At 37.6% G+C, this 16,330-nt stretch overlaps 1 protein-coding gene across 2 annotated transcripts in view; it reads right to left on the minus strand.

Moving 5' to 3' along the window:
• The window catches only part of mgll (monoglyceride lipase), a 204,865-nt gene that overhangs the window by 71,900 nt on the left and 116,635 nt on the right, over positions 1 to 16,330 (minus strand). For both annotated transcript variants that reach the window (XM_028824024.2, XM_051921170.1), the window contains exon 6: positions 3,793 to 3,882. In XM_028824024.2, coding sequence (XP_028679857.1) covers positions 3,793 to 3,882 — 90 coding nt within the window. The remainder of the gene's footprint in view (positions 1 to 3,792; positions 3,883 to 16,330) is intronic.

Raw genomic sequence — 16,330 nt, forward strand, 5'->3', positions numbered from 1 at the left:
GATGTGAACTCGGCGATTTCCTCCCCCAATCCAAACCCCTCAATTTATTCAGCTTTGATTACACTAACCTTAAAACAGGGCAAGGAGCCTTCTGACTGCTGTGATTATCACTCCACCTCCCTGAAGAATTATGATGCAAAGTTGTTAGTTTCACCTGATCGTCCCCACTAAGCAGGTAACATTTGTCCCAAGTAAGCAAATAACATTCGTCGCCTTCTACTATGCAAGATATCCTAAGCCGCAGCTCTGCTGGTTCTTGATGTAGAGGAGGCTTTTGACCACATGAATTTTGATTTTCTATGGAAAGTCACACACATAAAGAGTTTTGGTGGGAGCAGAACGCATTTGATTAACCCAATTATTTCTCATCCCTTTGGGGATTACAAAAGGTGCCACAGAGGGCTGTCTGTTATCTCCTTTATTTTTTCATATCTCACTTGAGCTGAGGTAGTTCATCAGGTAGTGGGTGTGACAACGTGCTGTATTAGCGCCTGCCCCCAACCCCTTTCTCTCACTTGAGCCCCTTAATATTGCTTTTTGTCAATTTGACTTCTTCATTCCTATTGAAGCTCATGGCTCATACTATAGAATTTCATTAAATGCTCACAATATGTTTCCCTTTGGTGATAATGCTCCTTCTTGTCTCTCTTTCATCCTCGGTTCTGCTCGCCTTCTGCTAAATTCTTTATGCTGTCAATTGGTCTTTCCGCTATACAGCTTTCCTTCAGCTGTCTTATTGAAATATTTGGACATTCACATGTCTCCTTTTCTATGGGATATTGTTTCATCTAAATACCACTGCATCAAGGAGTCATTTTCCTCACTGTCATTTCTTCTACTGTCTTTCTATTCTAGATTAGCAGTTATCAAAATAAATATAGTCCCATGTTTTAACTTTGTCAGTGGGACCTCCAAACCTCTCGCCTCCCAAATATTTTGGTCAGAAGTCAGATCTGTTTTGTTGTTTGCCTTTCTGTGGAAAGGTAAGATACTTTCCATTAAACACTCTATTTTAATTTATGATAAGTGTGAGAAGGGAAGTCTCTGCTAGATCTAAAGTTATACCACTAGACGTTTACCCTTTAATCTGTATAAAGTTGGATAAATCCTCCCAAAAATCTACTATCCTTGGTTTCCCCAAGATACAGTAACTCTCTGTTTTACCTTCACTTCTTTAAAATCAAAGCCTTTTGTCTTATACTATAATTCAGAAGTATAAAAATCAACCTTATCACAAAACCGCAAGCTATGCTACACACTGAAAGTTTCTGTGTTGCTTGCTGCAACAAACACATTTGTCTCATATTTAAATTTATACCAAATATTTAGCTATACACCTGTATCTATATCCATATGTATATTTATAGTGCTAGGGGGCTCTGCCCCCTGCTCGCTTCACTCACCAACCCCCGGGCGGGCGCTATGCGCTAGCCACTTCGCAGATCTGCCACTCGCGTATGGGGACGCAAATGTACAATTTAAACAGACTGTTATTTTCATGGGAATTGTTACATATGCATAACAGAATGAACTATTTTACATTACAGCGAGTAATTAAACATATTAAAAAACAGTAAAACATAATAAATTGAAAGAAAATTATGTTTCATGTTGCACTAAAGGTATTTGTTGTGTTATGCATTTTCGTTCTTTTTGGCTTTGAAATTAACACGTAAATACTTTTTAAATTTACACTTTTACTGTAAAACTCCCGTAAAAACATTTGAATTAACTTTTCATCAATATCGCATTGAATTTTGATTTTGTGTTTGTATTTACATCGTGACAACGCAACATATAACTGCCTGTCAGTGAATATCATTTTTCGAACGTTTGTCCTTGTGATTTATTAATTGTCATAGCAAAAGCTATTCTAACAAGAAACTGTAAACGTTTTAATACGAATGGCATTCCAAGATCTCCTTTGGTGTCTAATGTTATCCGGGGAAGATGTACTATACAGTGATCCCTCGCTATATCGCGCTTCGCCTTTCGCGGCTTCACTCTATCGCGGATTTTATATGTAAGCATATTTAAATATATATCGCAGATTTTTTGCTGGTTCGCGGATTTCTGCGGACAATAGGTCTTTTAATTTCTGGTACATGCTTCCTCAGTTGGTTTGCCCAGTTGATTTCATACAAGGGACGCTATTGGCAGATGGCTGAGAAGCTACCCAACGTACTTTTCTCTCTCTCTTGCGCTGACTTTCTCTGATCCTGACGTAGGGGGTGTGAGCAGGGGGGCTGTTCCACACCTAGACCATACGGACGCTCGTCTAAAAATGCTGAAAGATTATCTTCACGTTGCTATCTTCTGTGCAGCTGCTTCCTGAAGCGACATGCTGCACGATGCTTCGCATACTTAAAAGCTCGAAGGGCACGTATTGATTTTTGATGTTTGTCTCTCTCTCTCTCTCTCTCTCTCTCTCCCTGCTCCTGACGGAGGGGGTGTGAGCTGCCGCCTTCAACAGCTTTGTACCGGCGGTGCTTCGCATACTTAAAAGCCAAACAGCCCTATTGATTTGTTTGCTTTCCTCTCTCTTTCTGACAGCCTGTGCTCCTGACGCGCACTCCTTTGAAGAGGAAGATATGTTTGCATTCTTTTAATTGTGAGACTGAACTGTCATCTCTGTCTTGTCATGGAGAACAGTTTAAACTTTTGAAAAAGAGACAAATGTTTGTTTGCAGTGTTTGAATAACGTTCCTGTCTCTCTACAACCTCCTGTGTTTCTGCGCAAATCTGTGACCCAAGCATGACAATATAAAAATAACCATATAAACATATGGTTTCTACTTTGCGGATTTTCTTATTTCGCGGGTGGCTCTGGAACGCAACCTCCGCGATGGAGGAGGGATTACTGTATTACCTTTCTTGTCGCCTGTTAAAATTGTCATTGCCTTGTAACTGATCCACAATTTTCGTGTTAATTCATTTGACTTCGTTTCTCAGTGCTAGGATTGCCCACGTACTCATTTCTTCTGTTGATAACCCTTTGGGATGAAATTCTTACATGATTTGGACATACTGTAATAAGCCCTCTTTTATTGTGAACTTAAAGCGAGGAAAATGTAAAAATTTATAAGAGCTGAGAGTGCAGGAACTGTGTCTGACAAAAGCATTCACACAAATGGGAGGTGATAGGACCGTGAGCGTGGTTAAAAATGGTTGAGAGGAGGGCGGGACGTGAAAATATCTCTTGGCAATAGTCTCGTCTCAAGATTTTTTTTTATAATAGAGAGATCTCTAAATCTAGTTATACATCAGTATGACATATACTGCATATTACCTGACACGGCTTTGGTTATTGTAAGCACTGAGTTAAGTTGTATTATTTAACAGCAAAAGTCATAGCAATGTTGGAAAAAAATAATTATTTTAATTTAAACAAATACACCTAATGTTATATTCTCCAATTTAAATAATGAGCACAATAAAATATGTTGCACAGTAAATTAGGCAGGTGATAATCAGGCCTACTGTGCATGTAGATTAAATGGAGCGAGCATAGTCTTACTGAGAATATTGTTAAGATAGTGGTAAGAGAACTACAGGAATTTCTCGACAATGTTGTTAATAACTTTATTTTGTGAATGAAACAAGTGTTAGACCAAAGTGTAGAATGTCAGAAATTGAACATAGAAGACTCCTTATTGTTGGAAAGCATAATTCAAGAGATTTCATGTTTTAGTAGCTATAAGAGAAGAGTCTTGAGTGTTTTTCACATGCATTAAATCTCATTTAATTAAAGATACATAAAATGAAGTATAAACAGATAAACATTAAATATACCTCTTTTTGATCCCGTGATACCCATTTCGAATCAATCTGCCCCAAAGTTAGGCTTGGAAGTAAATGATTAAGAAGTTTGGCCAGAAAGACCTACAAGAAAGAAAACAAGAAAAAAGGTGGGAAATGTTCAGTTCAGTCTCAAACAACAGAGTTTAAAAAGTTCAAGATTCAGTATTTTTTTTTTTATTTCATATATGATATATATTTTTGTAGTGATGCAGCAAATAGTGCTATGGTGTTATCAGGCAGGGGTCTTTAATTACAATACTGTATCATCATTATTGTTGTCTCGCTACTGCATTGGCCTGGTTTAGCAAAGCTAGCCACGTCATTGTTAGGGCTTGGGTTTCCTGACATGCATATTGATTTATCGTTATTACACTAAACTATTGCCCACCACAAGAAGTTATCAGTCATTAGCATTACAGCTACCACACTGCTGTTGCCGGCATTTAACATCAGACAACAGAATAGGCTGAAAAGACCAATTACTTTTTATCCCCTTGTCTGGTATTTTTATTATCATTTTCTATTTTTTGAGCCTTCTGCTATATATTTTGCCTATTTTTACATTTTACATTTTAAGCCCAGCTACTAAACAGACACACATATACACAGACACACAGAAACAATTGCCCTTTCATTAAAGTGGATGAGCTGATTTCTGTTCATCCAGCAGTTACTCTCTGTTGAACATATTCAGCATTAACATTTGCCGCACACCATCTATTGGAATGTATTTTGTAATATATATATAGTAATAAAACGCATTGCTTTTTTATTCCAACAGATGGTGCATCATAAACAGCAGCAGTGCTTTTATAAATAACCATACCAAATGACATATAACACAGACACTGCAACTGGATGGACACACAAACACAGACATTTGTCCATCTATTATGGTAGACAGTTCTGTAGTAACTGACCGAAATGAATTTAAAAAGCAGTGAATTACAGTTTTATTCAACATATATTCATCAAAGCTATTAATATTTATTAATTACATTTGCCATTATAATAATTCAGTGGTTGTTAACCTTGTTTCAAATGATACCCCTTAGGAATGTTCAAATGCATGTGAGCATCTGTTTTCCATTCAGGTCTATAAAAAGCTTCTTACTGGCTATTTAACACTTCAAAAGATCAGTAAGTGTGCTAAAGCCCTGCTGGTGATTTTTCTCCTCAATTGGGTGGCACGGTGGCGCAGTGGTAGCGCTGCTGCCTCGCAGTAAGGAGACCTGCATGGAGTTTGCATGTTCTCCCCGTATCTGCGTGGATTTCCTCCCACAGTCCAAAGACATGCAGGTTAGGTGCACTGGCGATCCTAAATTGTCCCTGGTGTGTGTATGTTTGTGCCCTGCGGTGGGCTGGCACCCTGCCCGGGGATTTGTTCCTGCCTTGCGCCCTTTGCTGGCTGGGATTGGCTCAAGCAGACCCCCGTGACCCTATGTTAGGATATAACGGGTTGGACGATGACTGACTGACTGACTGTGACTTTATCTTTCTAACAACATGTGGTGTTGCACACTAGCATTCCACATTAAGCCCCCCGAGTAACTTGGCTATTTTTGTGTGTAAGTAGTCTAACATCTCTAGCATAGCTACGCTTTGAGCGAGGCCTTCTTATCACCTCACAGAGACTACCAGGTGATTCCTAAATTGACCACAGCAATTAACAGCTATTTTTATATATTTTATAAATGTATTATTTTTTTTATTGGCAATATTTTTCTATTCTAGGGCTTATTCTTGATGTTTAACAACATGTCTGGAAAAATGAGCTACCCACTGATTTGTTTAATAAAAAAGTAACAAATCAAATGATGATAGATGTTCTCAAAATTAAATACGGAAAACAAAAACCAGAATCTCACATACAGTATGTTTAATTCATCTTAGAGTGGTGTGGTGTTGTATTGACCGTGTTGATAAACGTATTACAAAATCAAGCCTTTATTCTTCTCATTTTGTTTTCCTGTTAGGTAATGGAGGTGGGGATGGGGTGTTTCAGGCCCCAATAAAGTAAGCCTGCAGACTCAACTTGGCAGCTTTTAAAGCAGGACAACAAAATGTCTCACTACTACAAAATAGTAGAAGTGTTGACGCCATACTTGGTGCAAACCAGAGTCTCAATAAAGGCCCCCCCTAGTCACAATGAGCCCTAACCATTTTATCAACACACACTATTCTTGGGCTAAATTCTGAAGTGCAGACTTCATCACTTCATGTGTAGAAATCTCATCTGTTTATTCTCCACTCCTGTATGTTTCCATATTCTTTTGTTTGAATGTGAACCCTTTGAACATTGTAATGACAAATAATACATTTCACATCTATACTATACCGCAGAATACTTGCTCTAACATCACAACATTTGGACCATCCTGGTAAAAAGATATTCTTTATTATGTCCATTCTGACATCTGAGAAAGCAAAGATTTTAACACTTGGAATGTTGAGTATAACTATGTGCGTAATCTGAAAACACCGAAGTATTCAAAGACTGAGCTACTGTGTCTTGCACTTATGGAAGTGATTTTTAAAAAGGTTGTTACATTTTTTATCCATTGTTCAGCAACTTCTGTTTAATTGCATACTTCAGCTCCCTATATAATTTTAGAAGATGACTTTACAGGAGGGTTTCAATTATTAAGGATGACTAATTACTGTGTATATTATTTAAAACTTAATTGATGTTCATAACATGCCCTTTCCTTTCTTCATCAATTTAATTTATGAATTTGCTTATGTCGGGACAGAGCCTTTCACTGAAGCAAACGATGCAATGAACGGGCAACACTAGCCAGAGCCCAGGAAATGCTAACTTGCACACCCACTTTAACACTTAAGCCGAGTCACATTTTATGTGACTTCTAGTTATGGCGTTGTGTCAGATTTGCCAAGTGTAGTTGCTGATCTTGTCATAGGACCGTGTCAGCTTACATATTTGAAAGTTGCTGGGTATGTCACATTTACCTACTGAGTGGCAACCTTCCAGCGCAGTCATGCAAAATTCCTTTTTGTGATAGCCAATAGCCTGCTGCCAGATGGAGACCATGCTTTATGAAAGGTTAACAGACATGGTGCGTTTAGTCGTAATCTTGGACGTTTTTTATGTTTTCCATTCTGTCGTGGTACATAAAACATGAGACGTCAAACAGATCATGTTTGTGAGGTCCAAAGCCCTTGTGTTCCTTATTCCTTGTTGCTGCATTATATGAGTTGTACTTCTGGATGAGCTCTCATTGGCTGTTGGCTCTCATGTGCACAGAATCCACACCTACAACTAAAGACAAAAATCAAACCTATTTGAAATTATCGGGGTAAGCCGTGGTTTAGATGGAGTGAGTTGCTGAGCACGTCACATTATATGACTGGTTTCACTTGCTAAGATTATGAAAATGATGGCTATGACTGGAAATCACTGGAAAAGCCCTGTAACCTGATATGGCCTTTAATGGTCTCATTTACAATCACAAATGATCCTAACCAATGCATCTTTGAGGTGTGGGAGGACACCAGACTATCTTGAAAAAACTCATGCTGACACGGAAAACATGAAAACTCTACATAACAACAACATTTATTTCTATAGCATGTTTTCATGCAAATGATGTAGCTCAAAGTGCTTTACAAGATGAAGAAAGAAAAAAGAAAAATATAAAAATTAGGCAATACTAATTAACAAAGAATAAAGTAAGGTCCGATGGACAGGGAGGACAGAAAAACAAAACAAAACAACTCCAGAGGGCTGGAGAAAATAAAAAAAAAAAAATCTGCAGGGGCTCCGAGGCCACGAGACCACCCAGCCTCCACTGGGCATTCTATCTAACATAAATGATCTCAATCAGTCCTCACAGTTTTCAGGCTTCATGTGGAAGAAATAGATGATGACAGTCATGTGGACATCTGGCCTTCAATCCATTAATCATCTTCATCATCATCATCATCATCAGTGACCAGATTGGGATTTAATCCCAGAACTCTGAAGATGCGAGACAGCAGTCATAATTGCTTAGCACAGTCGTGAATGCTTTATAATATGTAGTTAGATACGGTACATCTGAATATTAGTGCCTGTTGTATGAGAGAATCATTTTTCAAGAAATCCTGACATACTGGCTGTCAAATTTCAAAACCATGCTAATTTCCTAGGAGAATGAATTGCTTTCTCCTAACATTACATTAATTTTCGCTGCTGTACTTTAGTCAGTTAATGCAAAATATAACTGACTGAAGAATGATTCATGAATTCTTAATTGGGGCATGCTTATGAAAACAATTAATGCCTAGTTTAATCTTCATTTGTGTGGAATTCTCATATACAGTCATTTCAGATATGGCTCAGTCTTATCTTTATACTCTAAAGGAAAATAAATTTTACCCCTCACTGAACTTTGTTGAAATAAACAGCCTCTATTTCCATAATGTTTTAGAAGAGATTATGAATAAACTAAAAGAAAGGCATTGCCATTTCTTATAATTACCATAGATTCTAATTATAACAAAAACATGAAACCAATTAAGTGAACAGACCCAAGACGATCCAATTATAACTAATTATAGGCTTTGGTTTAACTTCACAGGTTTACAATGCAGTTTCACAATGCTTCACAGAAGAGTACAGCTTTATACAACTGCTGGATATTTATTTGTCTTTTATATATTTGGAGCAGACCTAACACTTAGAAGTCATGCCATTGAACAGACGAATGAGTTCATTTTGTAATAATAATGAGGCACATATCACAGTAAGTGTGAAATACTCAAAGATGGCCATGTTAATTGTTTTGATTGGCAATATCAGTTTAAAAAAATAAACCTACATGCTTTAGGTAAAATACTTACGTGAATGGAAATCCATCAATGATTATTTTGTAAATTGTACAGCAAAGTCAACGATGGAGCATTTATGGACACAAACTATATTTTTGGTTTCCTAAAAAATACTATGAAGAACTGCACACTCTGTTCCCCCAAAACCCACCCTGTTTCCGAGTGATATTCACTGTTGCAAAATGAGTTCTGTGCACATAAATGCCTTTGGTGGTGACCAGGATCGATTATTCTTCTTTTTGAACTGGACTGAGAGAAGCTGCTTTATATCAAAATGCATCTAATTTCCAGGATTTTTAAACAGATACCCTTACATATAGCTACTTGTCACCCACCATGTATGTGAGGATCAGTTCACTTGAATGAAAGTCACCTCATCGTAGGTGAAGATGCAGTAATGTTTTGTGTGTTTTACCTGGCAGTTTTCTGACTTTGTTCACAAATGTTCCAACCTATGAAACTGGAGGGAATTGTATACGTTTTTGGTATGTGAGTTTGCTCAGCAGACTTTCCAGGCATTCCATACTACGCTTTGTTCACAAGTGACCTTGACCTGGTAAATTAATTCATAAATTCCTGGAATTCCCTGCATGTGTCAAAGTGGCTACAAAGTAATTATAAATTAGAAGGCCAGAAGCAACTTTGATTAGGGCCAAGATTGTATATGATGAATATATTTATAACATTAAAAAGTTAGTTGTACTTGTATTTTACATAATGAATCTAATAAATAGTAATGTACTTTGTATTTGGGAGTATTTTGTCTTTACAAGATTAGACAGGAGTCCCCCTGGACTATGATGTTTGCTGATGACATTTTGATCTGTAGCGATAGAAGGGAGCAGGTTGAGGGGACCCTGGAGAGGTGAAGATATGCTCTAGAGAGGAGAGGAATGAAGGTCAGTAGGAACAAGACAGAATACATGTGTGTGAATGAGAGGGAGGTCAGTAGAATGGTGAGGATGCAAGGAAGTAGAGTTGGTGAAGGTGGATGAGTTTAAATACTTGGGATCAACAGTACAGAGTAATAGGGATTGTGGAAGAGAGATGAAAAAGAGAGTGTAGGCAGGTGGAATGGGTGGAGAAGAGTGTCAGGAGTGATTTGTGACAGATGGGTTTCAGCAAGAGTGAAAGGGAAGGTCTACAGGATGGTAGTGAGACCAGCTATGTTATATGGGTTGGAGCGGTGGCACAGACCAGAAAGCAGGAGACAGAGCTGGAGGTGGCAGAGTTAAATATTCTAAGATTTGCATTGGGTGTGACAAGGATGGATAGGATTAGAAATGAGGACATTAGAGGGTCAGCTCAAATTTGACGGTTGGGAGACAAAGTCAGAGAGGCGAGATTGCGTTGGTTTGGACATGTGCAGAGGAGAGATGCTGGGTATATTGGGAAAAGGATGTTAAAGATAGAACTGTCAGGGAACAGGAAAAGAGGAAGGCCTAAGCGAAGGTTTATGGATTTCGTGAGAGAGGACATGCAGGTGATGGGTGTGACCAAACAAGATGTAGAGGACAGAAAGATATGGAAGAAGATGATCCGCTGTGACGACCCCTAACAGCAACAGCCGAAAGAAGAAGAAGATTACATTCTTTACTATATTAAATTTACATTTAATAGTAGAATCTATCATATTTTGAGTTTTTCATTGTCTACATATGGATTAGTACACAGCAAATATGACACTTGAACATACTTTTTATTTCTCAAATTGTTTATAGACACAAAAGTAGGATCTAACTTCAAAATCAAAGAATCACAGTAAAAGGTATTTAAAACACTAAGTAAATTATGGATGTTTTAATTTTACCTACTACACCTTTTACTAGTGTAGACTGTTATCACAAAAGTATCCTTTCATAAACTCTGCTGGCTGCTTATTATAACATTATTTGTGTACAAGTATTTTTCTGATTTTAGCTTCCGTAATCTTAAATGTTGTAGAAGTAAGACTTATTGGTCTTTACTTTCTAGATTTATTTTCTTCTCTCTTTCTTTGGATTTGCGAGACGCAGAAAAGGTGATCAGATGATGTCAAAATGTATGGTTCTCACTGTAAATCATGGGGGAGAAGGTGTGACTGTGAGAAGTTGTTTTGCTGGTGTTACTTTCAGCAAATTCTGCAAAACTGAAGGCACACAGAATTCTGAAAAGACACCCCATACCTTCTGGTTTGCGCTTAGAAGGGCTGTTGTATTTTTCAACAGGACAATGACACAAAACACACCTCAAGGGAGTGTTTAAGAGATATTTGGCAGCAAAGCAGAATTCCAGCAGATGGTTAAACAGTCACCTAACCTAAACACAGCAGAAATGCCGTGGGATAAGTTGGACCAGACAGTAAAGTAAAAGTGACTAACAAGTGCTCAGCATATGTGGGAACTCCTTCAAGACTGTTGGAAAAGCACTGCAGGTGGCTACCTCATAAATCTGGCTGAGAGAAAGCCAAGAGTGTGCAAAGCTGTCATCAAGGCAAAGAGTGGCTACTCTGAAAAACTGAAAACACAAGATAGTTTAGATTACTTGCTGATACTGACTCCAGCTTCCCAGCAACCCTGCTCAGGATGAGCTGGTTTAGAAGAAGGAGAGATAGATGCACAGTTTAACACATCACTACATAATTTCATTTGTGTTATTTCACGCTTTTGATGTGTTCGTCATTATTGTAAAATGTGGGATTGTGTGACCTTGGATGCTTTATTTGATGAGGCTGCTCCAAGGAATTTGTTTCCTCAGTTTATTCAAAAAATGACATATAGTGCTTATAAATTGTATTCATCCCCTTGGGACTTGTCACATTTTTTTTGTTATACAACATTAAATCACAGAGGATTTAATTAGGCCTTTTTCACACTGATCAGCAGAAAACGACTCTTTAATGTCCAAGTGAAAATAGATTTCTACAAAATGATCTAAATTAATTAAAATATAAAACACAAAATAAGTATTTAGCAATCCCAGCCTCGATCATGTGTGAAAATTGGAAGAATAAAATTCTAAAAATGTCTTAAGGGTGAATACTTTACTATGCTATACTCTAATTAAAGTACTCTCGCTTCATGACAGTGCCTTCTGAGTCAAGATGGTATCACAAAGATGTTACCAGCTCAACAAAGAAAACCCATCATGTAGAAATAGACACAGCAGACAGAGTAAGTGTTTTCACACAGAGGTGTTATTCAATAACATTAGGCCCACTGTTGCTGAACAACTGGTGGCCATGACCTACTCAATCCAGCAGAATTTACAGCTGACATTACTGCAATAATGCTTGGTCTGGAGGAGTTTAAAGATGAGCAAAAAAAGATCTCAGTGGAATTTGTTCAAAGCCATCAACACGAAAAAGCAACTTAAAATACTGGAGGAGCGGGTCCATTTCTAAATCAAGAAGCTGGTTGAGCTTGAAGACAAAAAATGGTGCAGAAATGTTTGTATTCTGTGTATAATGGAGAATACTGAGAGTGCCAATGCAATTAAAGTAAAAAAAATGATGGCCAGTTCTCCTCCACTTTGCTCACAATGTGAAAAGGTGCCATTGGACTCACATTATGAACCATAGCTTCTCTCATCCTAGGCCACTGGTAGTAAAGTTCCTCAACTACTTTAGACCAACATACTGCCCTTATGTAAGGGAGAAGAAATCACAACCAACAGTCACCATATTTTACTCCTTCCCAACTTTAGTGACCTAAGCAAGAAAGTCAAACAGAGCATGGAAAAGGTGCTATATAAATAAAATTATTATTATTATTATTATTAATAATAATAATACTAATGTTATTATAATGCTACTACTACTGCTACCACTAATAATAACAACAACAACAACAACAATAATAATAATAATTTTTATTATTACTACTACTACTATTATTATTTTTATTACTTTTTTTTATTACTACTACTGCTACTATTATTATTATTATTACTACTTCTACTACTAATATGATTACTATTATTGTTATTAAACATGTCGGTTTCTTTTATATCTGGCTCATCTTAAATGCATGTGTGCTGCTGGTTATGTCTGCTACAATGACCTGAAACAGGCCAAAAAATTCTGTACTGTGGGTGTCATCCCACTGTAATGGCATCCTCTGCATTCTCTGACCCAGAATGCATTTCATTGCTGATGGCCTGCTTTTCACTTTTTCACTCAAGCCCTTAGCCATTCCTTGAGGGGGCACAAATTAAATATCACAATCTTGATGCATGGCTCCAGTCATCAAATATTTCCATAAGCACATGGCACTTTACTTTTGCTAAAATTATTTGATTCCTAAGAGCAAGTCTCCGGTTAGAAGATACACTGGTCAAAATCTGCTGTCCTACTTCTAAATTCTTACAGTTAACAATATTCCTTTCATCTTGTTATCTACTTCAATATACAGTAAGTGTTTAGGTATAGACATTTCCCCTTTGTTGCCAAATACAATTATGTAAAACTGTCACTAAGGTTTCTGTAGCGCTAGAGATTCTGTGAATTCATGGTTGTCCTTGTCTCTGTCTTCTAGGTTCAGTCTGGCTATCATAAAAATAAATATTGCACCTTACTTAAACTCAGTTATTGCTTTGTTTCCACTTCCTCCCGCCGATGAATACTAATCGAACTTCTTATTGGACAGAAAAGACCTACTATTAAATACTCTCCTAGGATCTTAAACTATGGTTTGCAACGTGTTGTGTGAATTTGAGTCATGCAGAGTCGTGATTGAAAATAGTACGTAATGGGAAAGAGCTGTGTACAGTTTGCGGAGTGTCTTGCGATGGGTCGATGTGGGCAGTTAAAACCAAACGCCACTGCTCCATTACGACCTGCATTAGCAATTCACCCAGGGGAAAGGGATAACAGTCCAAGGGGGATGGAATAACGGTAAGTGTCATTTCTACAAAGGGTAAATGGGATGACGGTCAGTGGAGTTTCGCAAAGGGGGTCCCCTCCACCCTAATTTGCAGTCTGTGAGACACAAAAAAAGGAGAAATTGGGTCTGATTGGACACCCTACCTTTTACCATAGTATATCAGTTTAAATACCTAGGGGTAAATATCACAAGTAAACATAAAGATCTTTATCAACAAAATTTTGCCGTCTGTATGGAAAAAATTAAGCAAGACTTGCATAGATGGTCAACCCTTCATCTCACTCTAGCCGGAAGAATTAACGTTGTTAAGTTGAATATCCTTTCTAAACCTCTTTTTTTATTTCAAAACATTCCAATATATATCAATAAATCGTTTTTTAAGCAATTAGACTCAACAATAACCTCATTCATTTGGAACTCAAAACACCCACGTATCTGAAGAGCGACCCTACAAAGACCTCAGGCAGAAGGTGGCATGGCTTATCTAATTTTCAGTTTTATTACTGGGCAGCAAACATACAAGCCATAAAAACCTGGACACAAATAAATGAACATACACAGGCTTGGTCCGCAATAGAAGTAAAATCCTGTAGTACTTCTTTATATTCCCTGCTCTGCTCTCCAATAAATGCAAGTTATCACAAATATACTAATACCCCAATTGTGCTTTACTCACTCAGAATATGGAACCAACTTAGAAAGCAATTTAAGATGGAGAATCTTTTATCTGTGGCACCTCTTCAAAGAACCACCTCTTTCAACCCTCGCAAACATATCCAGTTTTTAATACCTGGAAAAGATTTGGGATTAAAACGCTCAGAGATCTTTATATAGACAACATATTTGCATCCTTTGAACAATTACATTCCAAATTCAACCTCCCAGCTACACATTTCTTTTACTATCTTCAAATTAGAAATTTTGTTAAACAGAAACTGCCCGATTTTCCTCATCTCGTACCCTCCACCATGCTGGAAAAAATACTGCTCCATTTCGAGGAATTAGACACCATTTCCACATTATATAAAATCTTATTAGAGTCCCTACCTTTCAAAGACCCAAGAGGACATTGGGAAGAAGATCTCTTAATCAATATATCAGAAAAGGAGTGGAAGGTAGCAAAGCAGAGAATTCACTCGAGTTCCATATGCACAAAGCATAGAATTATTCAACTAAAAATTATATATCAAGCTCATCTGTCTCGCTTAAAACTGTCCAAAATGTTTCCAGGGCAAGATCCAACCTGCGAGCGCTGCAACCAAGCTCCTGCCTCACTGGGTCACATGTTTTGGGCCTGCACCAAATTAACATCATTTTGGACCAAAAGTTTTAAGTGCCTCTCAGACAGCCTTGGGGTCACAATCCCTCCTAACCCACTAACAGCTGTGTTCGGTGTTCTTCCAGACGGACTTGAAGTGGAGAAGGACAAGCAAACGGTGATTGCATTCACTACACTTTTGGCACGCAGACTTATTCTGTTAAATTGGAAGAATCCTAACTCTCCTCTGATAAGTCAGTGGGAAACCGATGTTTTATATTATTTGAAATTGGAAAAAATCAAATTCTCAGTTAGAGGATCCGTACAAAATTTTTTCAAAACCTGGCAGGATCTAATCAATATTATTTTAGAATAAGAGAAATAATTATCACCGCATTTATTTCCCTTCTCCGTTTTATTTATTTACCTATATATATTTCTTCCTTTCTTTTCTTTATTTTTGCCCTATTAAAAAGCCTTAAGCAATTCTCCTTTGGCTACGCTCTCCTTCTCAAGGGTGGGGTCTGATTTGTCTTCAATTCTTTATTGTTATAAATTAATCTATATGTATGGAATGATTACAATAAAATTAATAAATAAATTTAAAAAAAAGCAGAAATTGGGTCAGATTCACAGAAAGGTTGAGGGTAGAGTTTCCCTATCAGATCTTGAAACCATTGGGCTTTTATGCTGCATCTAGTCTAGCAATGGATGTCACTGTCCCCCAGGTCCTCCTTTATGGTTGTCATTGGAATTAAATATTGTGTCCTCAAGTTTTCTTCCCACTCTTGACTTTTCAGCAGTTAAACTTGGGTATTTTTCCCTGAACAAAGACTCTTTAAGATCATTTTTACTTTGCAACAAAGACTTCTACATCGATGTGGGAGGAGTGACAATTTCAATGGAGGCCCGGGCTAGCGTCATCTGCTGATTATGCTAAGAAGTGTATTTAGACTGCATAGCTCTGTACCACATGTTCTTTTAACAGGGCATAGAAGTGGAAGGGTAACCCTGTTTGTATTCAAGATGAGCGAACAACAAGGAATAACTCTAGGGGAGACAGAACTTTGAGCATAAAATAAAAGACAATTTTAAGATTTTAGAGAAAAACTTGAGTTAATAAAAAACGTTTTTCTATATGGACATTCAAAGGTAATAAGCACATACCCATATATTCAATAAACCATACAATGGAACGTTCAAGGCACTGGTTTGAGGTACTAGTTTGCCCCATGATGGTCATGATGGTCTAGCGGTTTGTAACCCGCTGCCAGGTAACGGGTGAGGATGCTGTAGGATGACACTTAACAATTTCTGTGGTCCTCTGTGTAAACAGACTGTTCCTATGACAACTCGACATATCCAGAGCTTCCGTACAGAAGGAATGCAGATTTAATGAATTCATAAACCACAGAGGAGACTTCTGTGTCTGTCAGACCTTTCCATTTGTTTTATATGAAACAGCAGCTATAAAACTCACAGTATGGTGTAAATGCTTCATACTTAATGGAAGCCTCAGAAGACTAATCTCTGCCCACAGACAACTGGCATATTAGTTCAAAATTGAAGCATTTTAAGA

This window comes from Erpetoichthys calabaricus, chromosome 18 (genome assembly GCF_900747795.2).
Source record: "Erpetoichthys calabaricus chromosome 18, fErpCal1.3, whole genome shotgun sequence".
Lineage (NCBI taxonomy): Eukaryota > Metazoa > Chordata > Cladistia > Polypteriformes > Polypteridae > Erpetoichthys > Erpetoichthys calabaricus.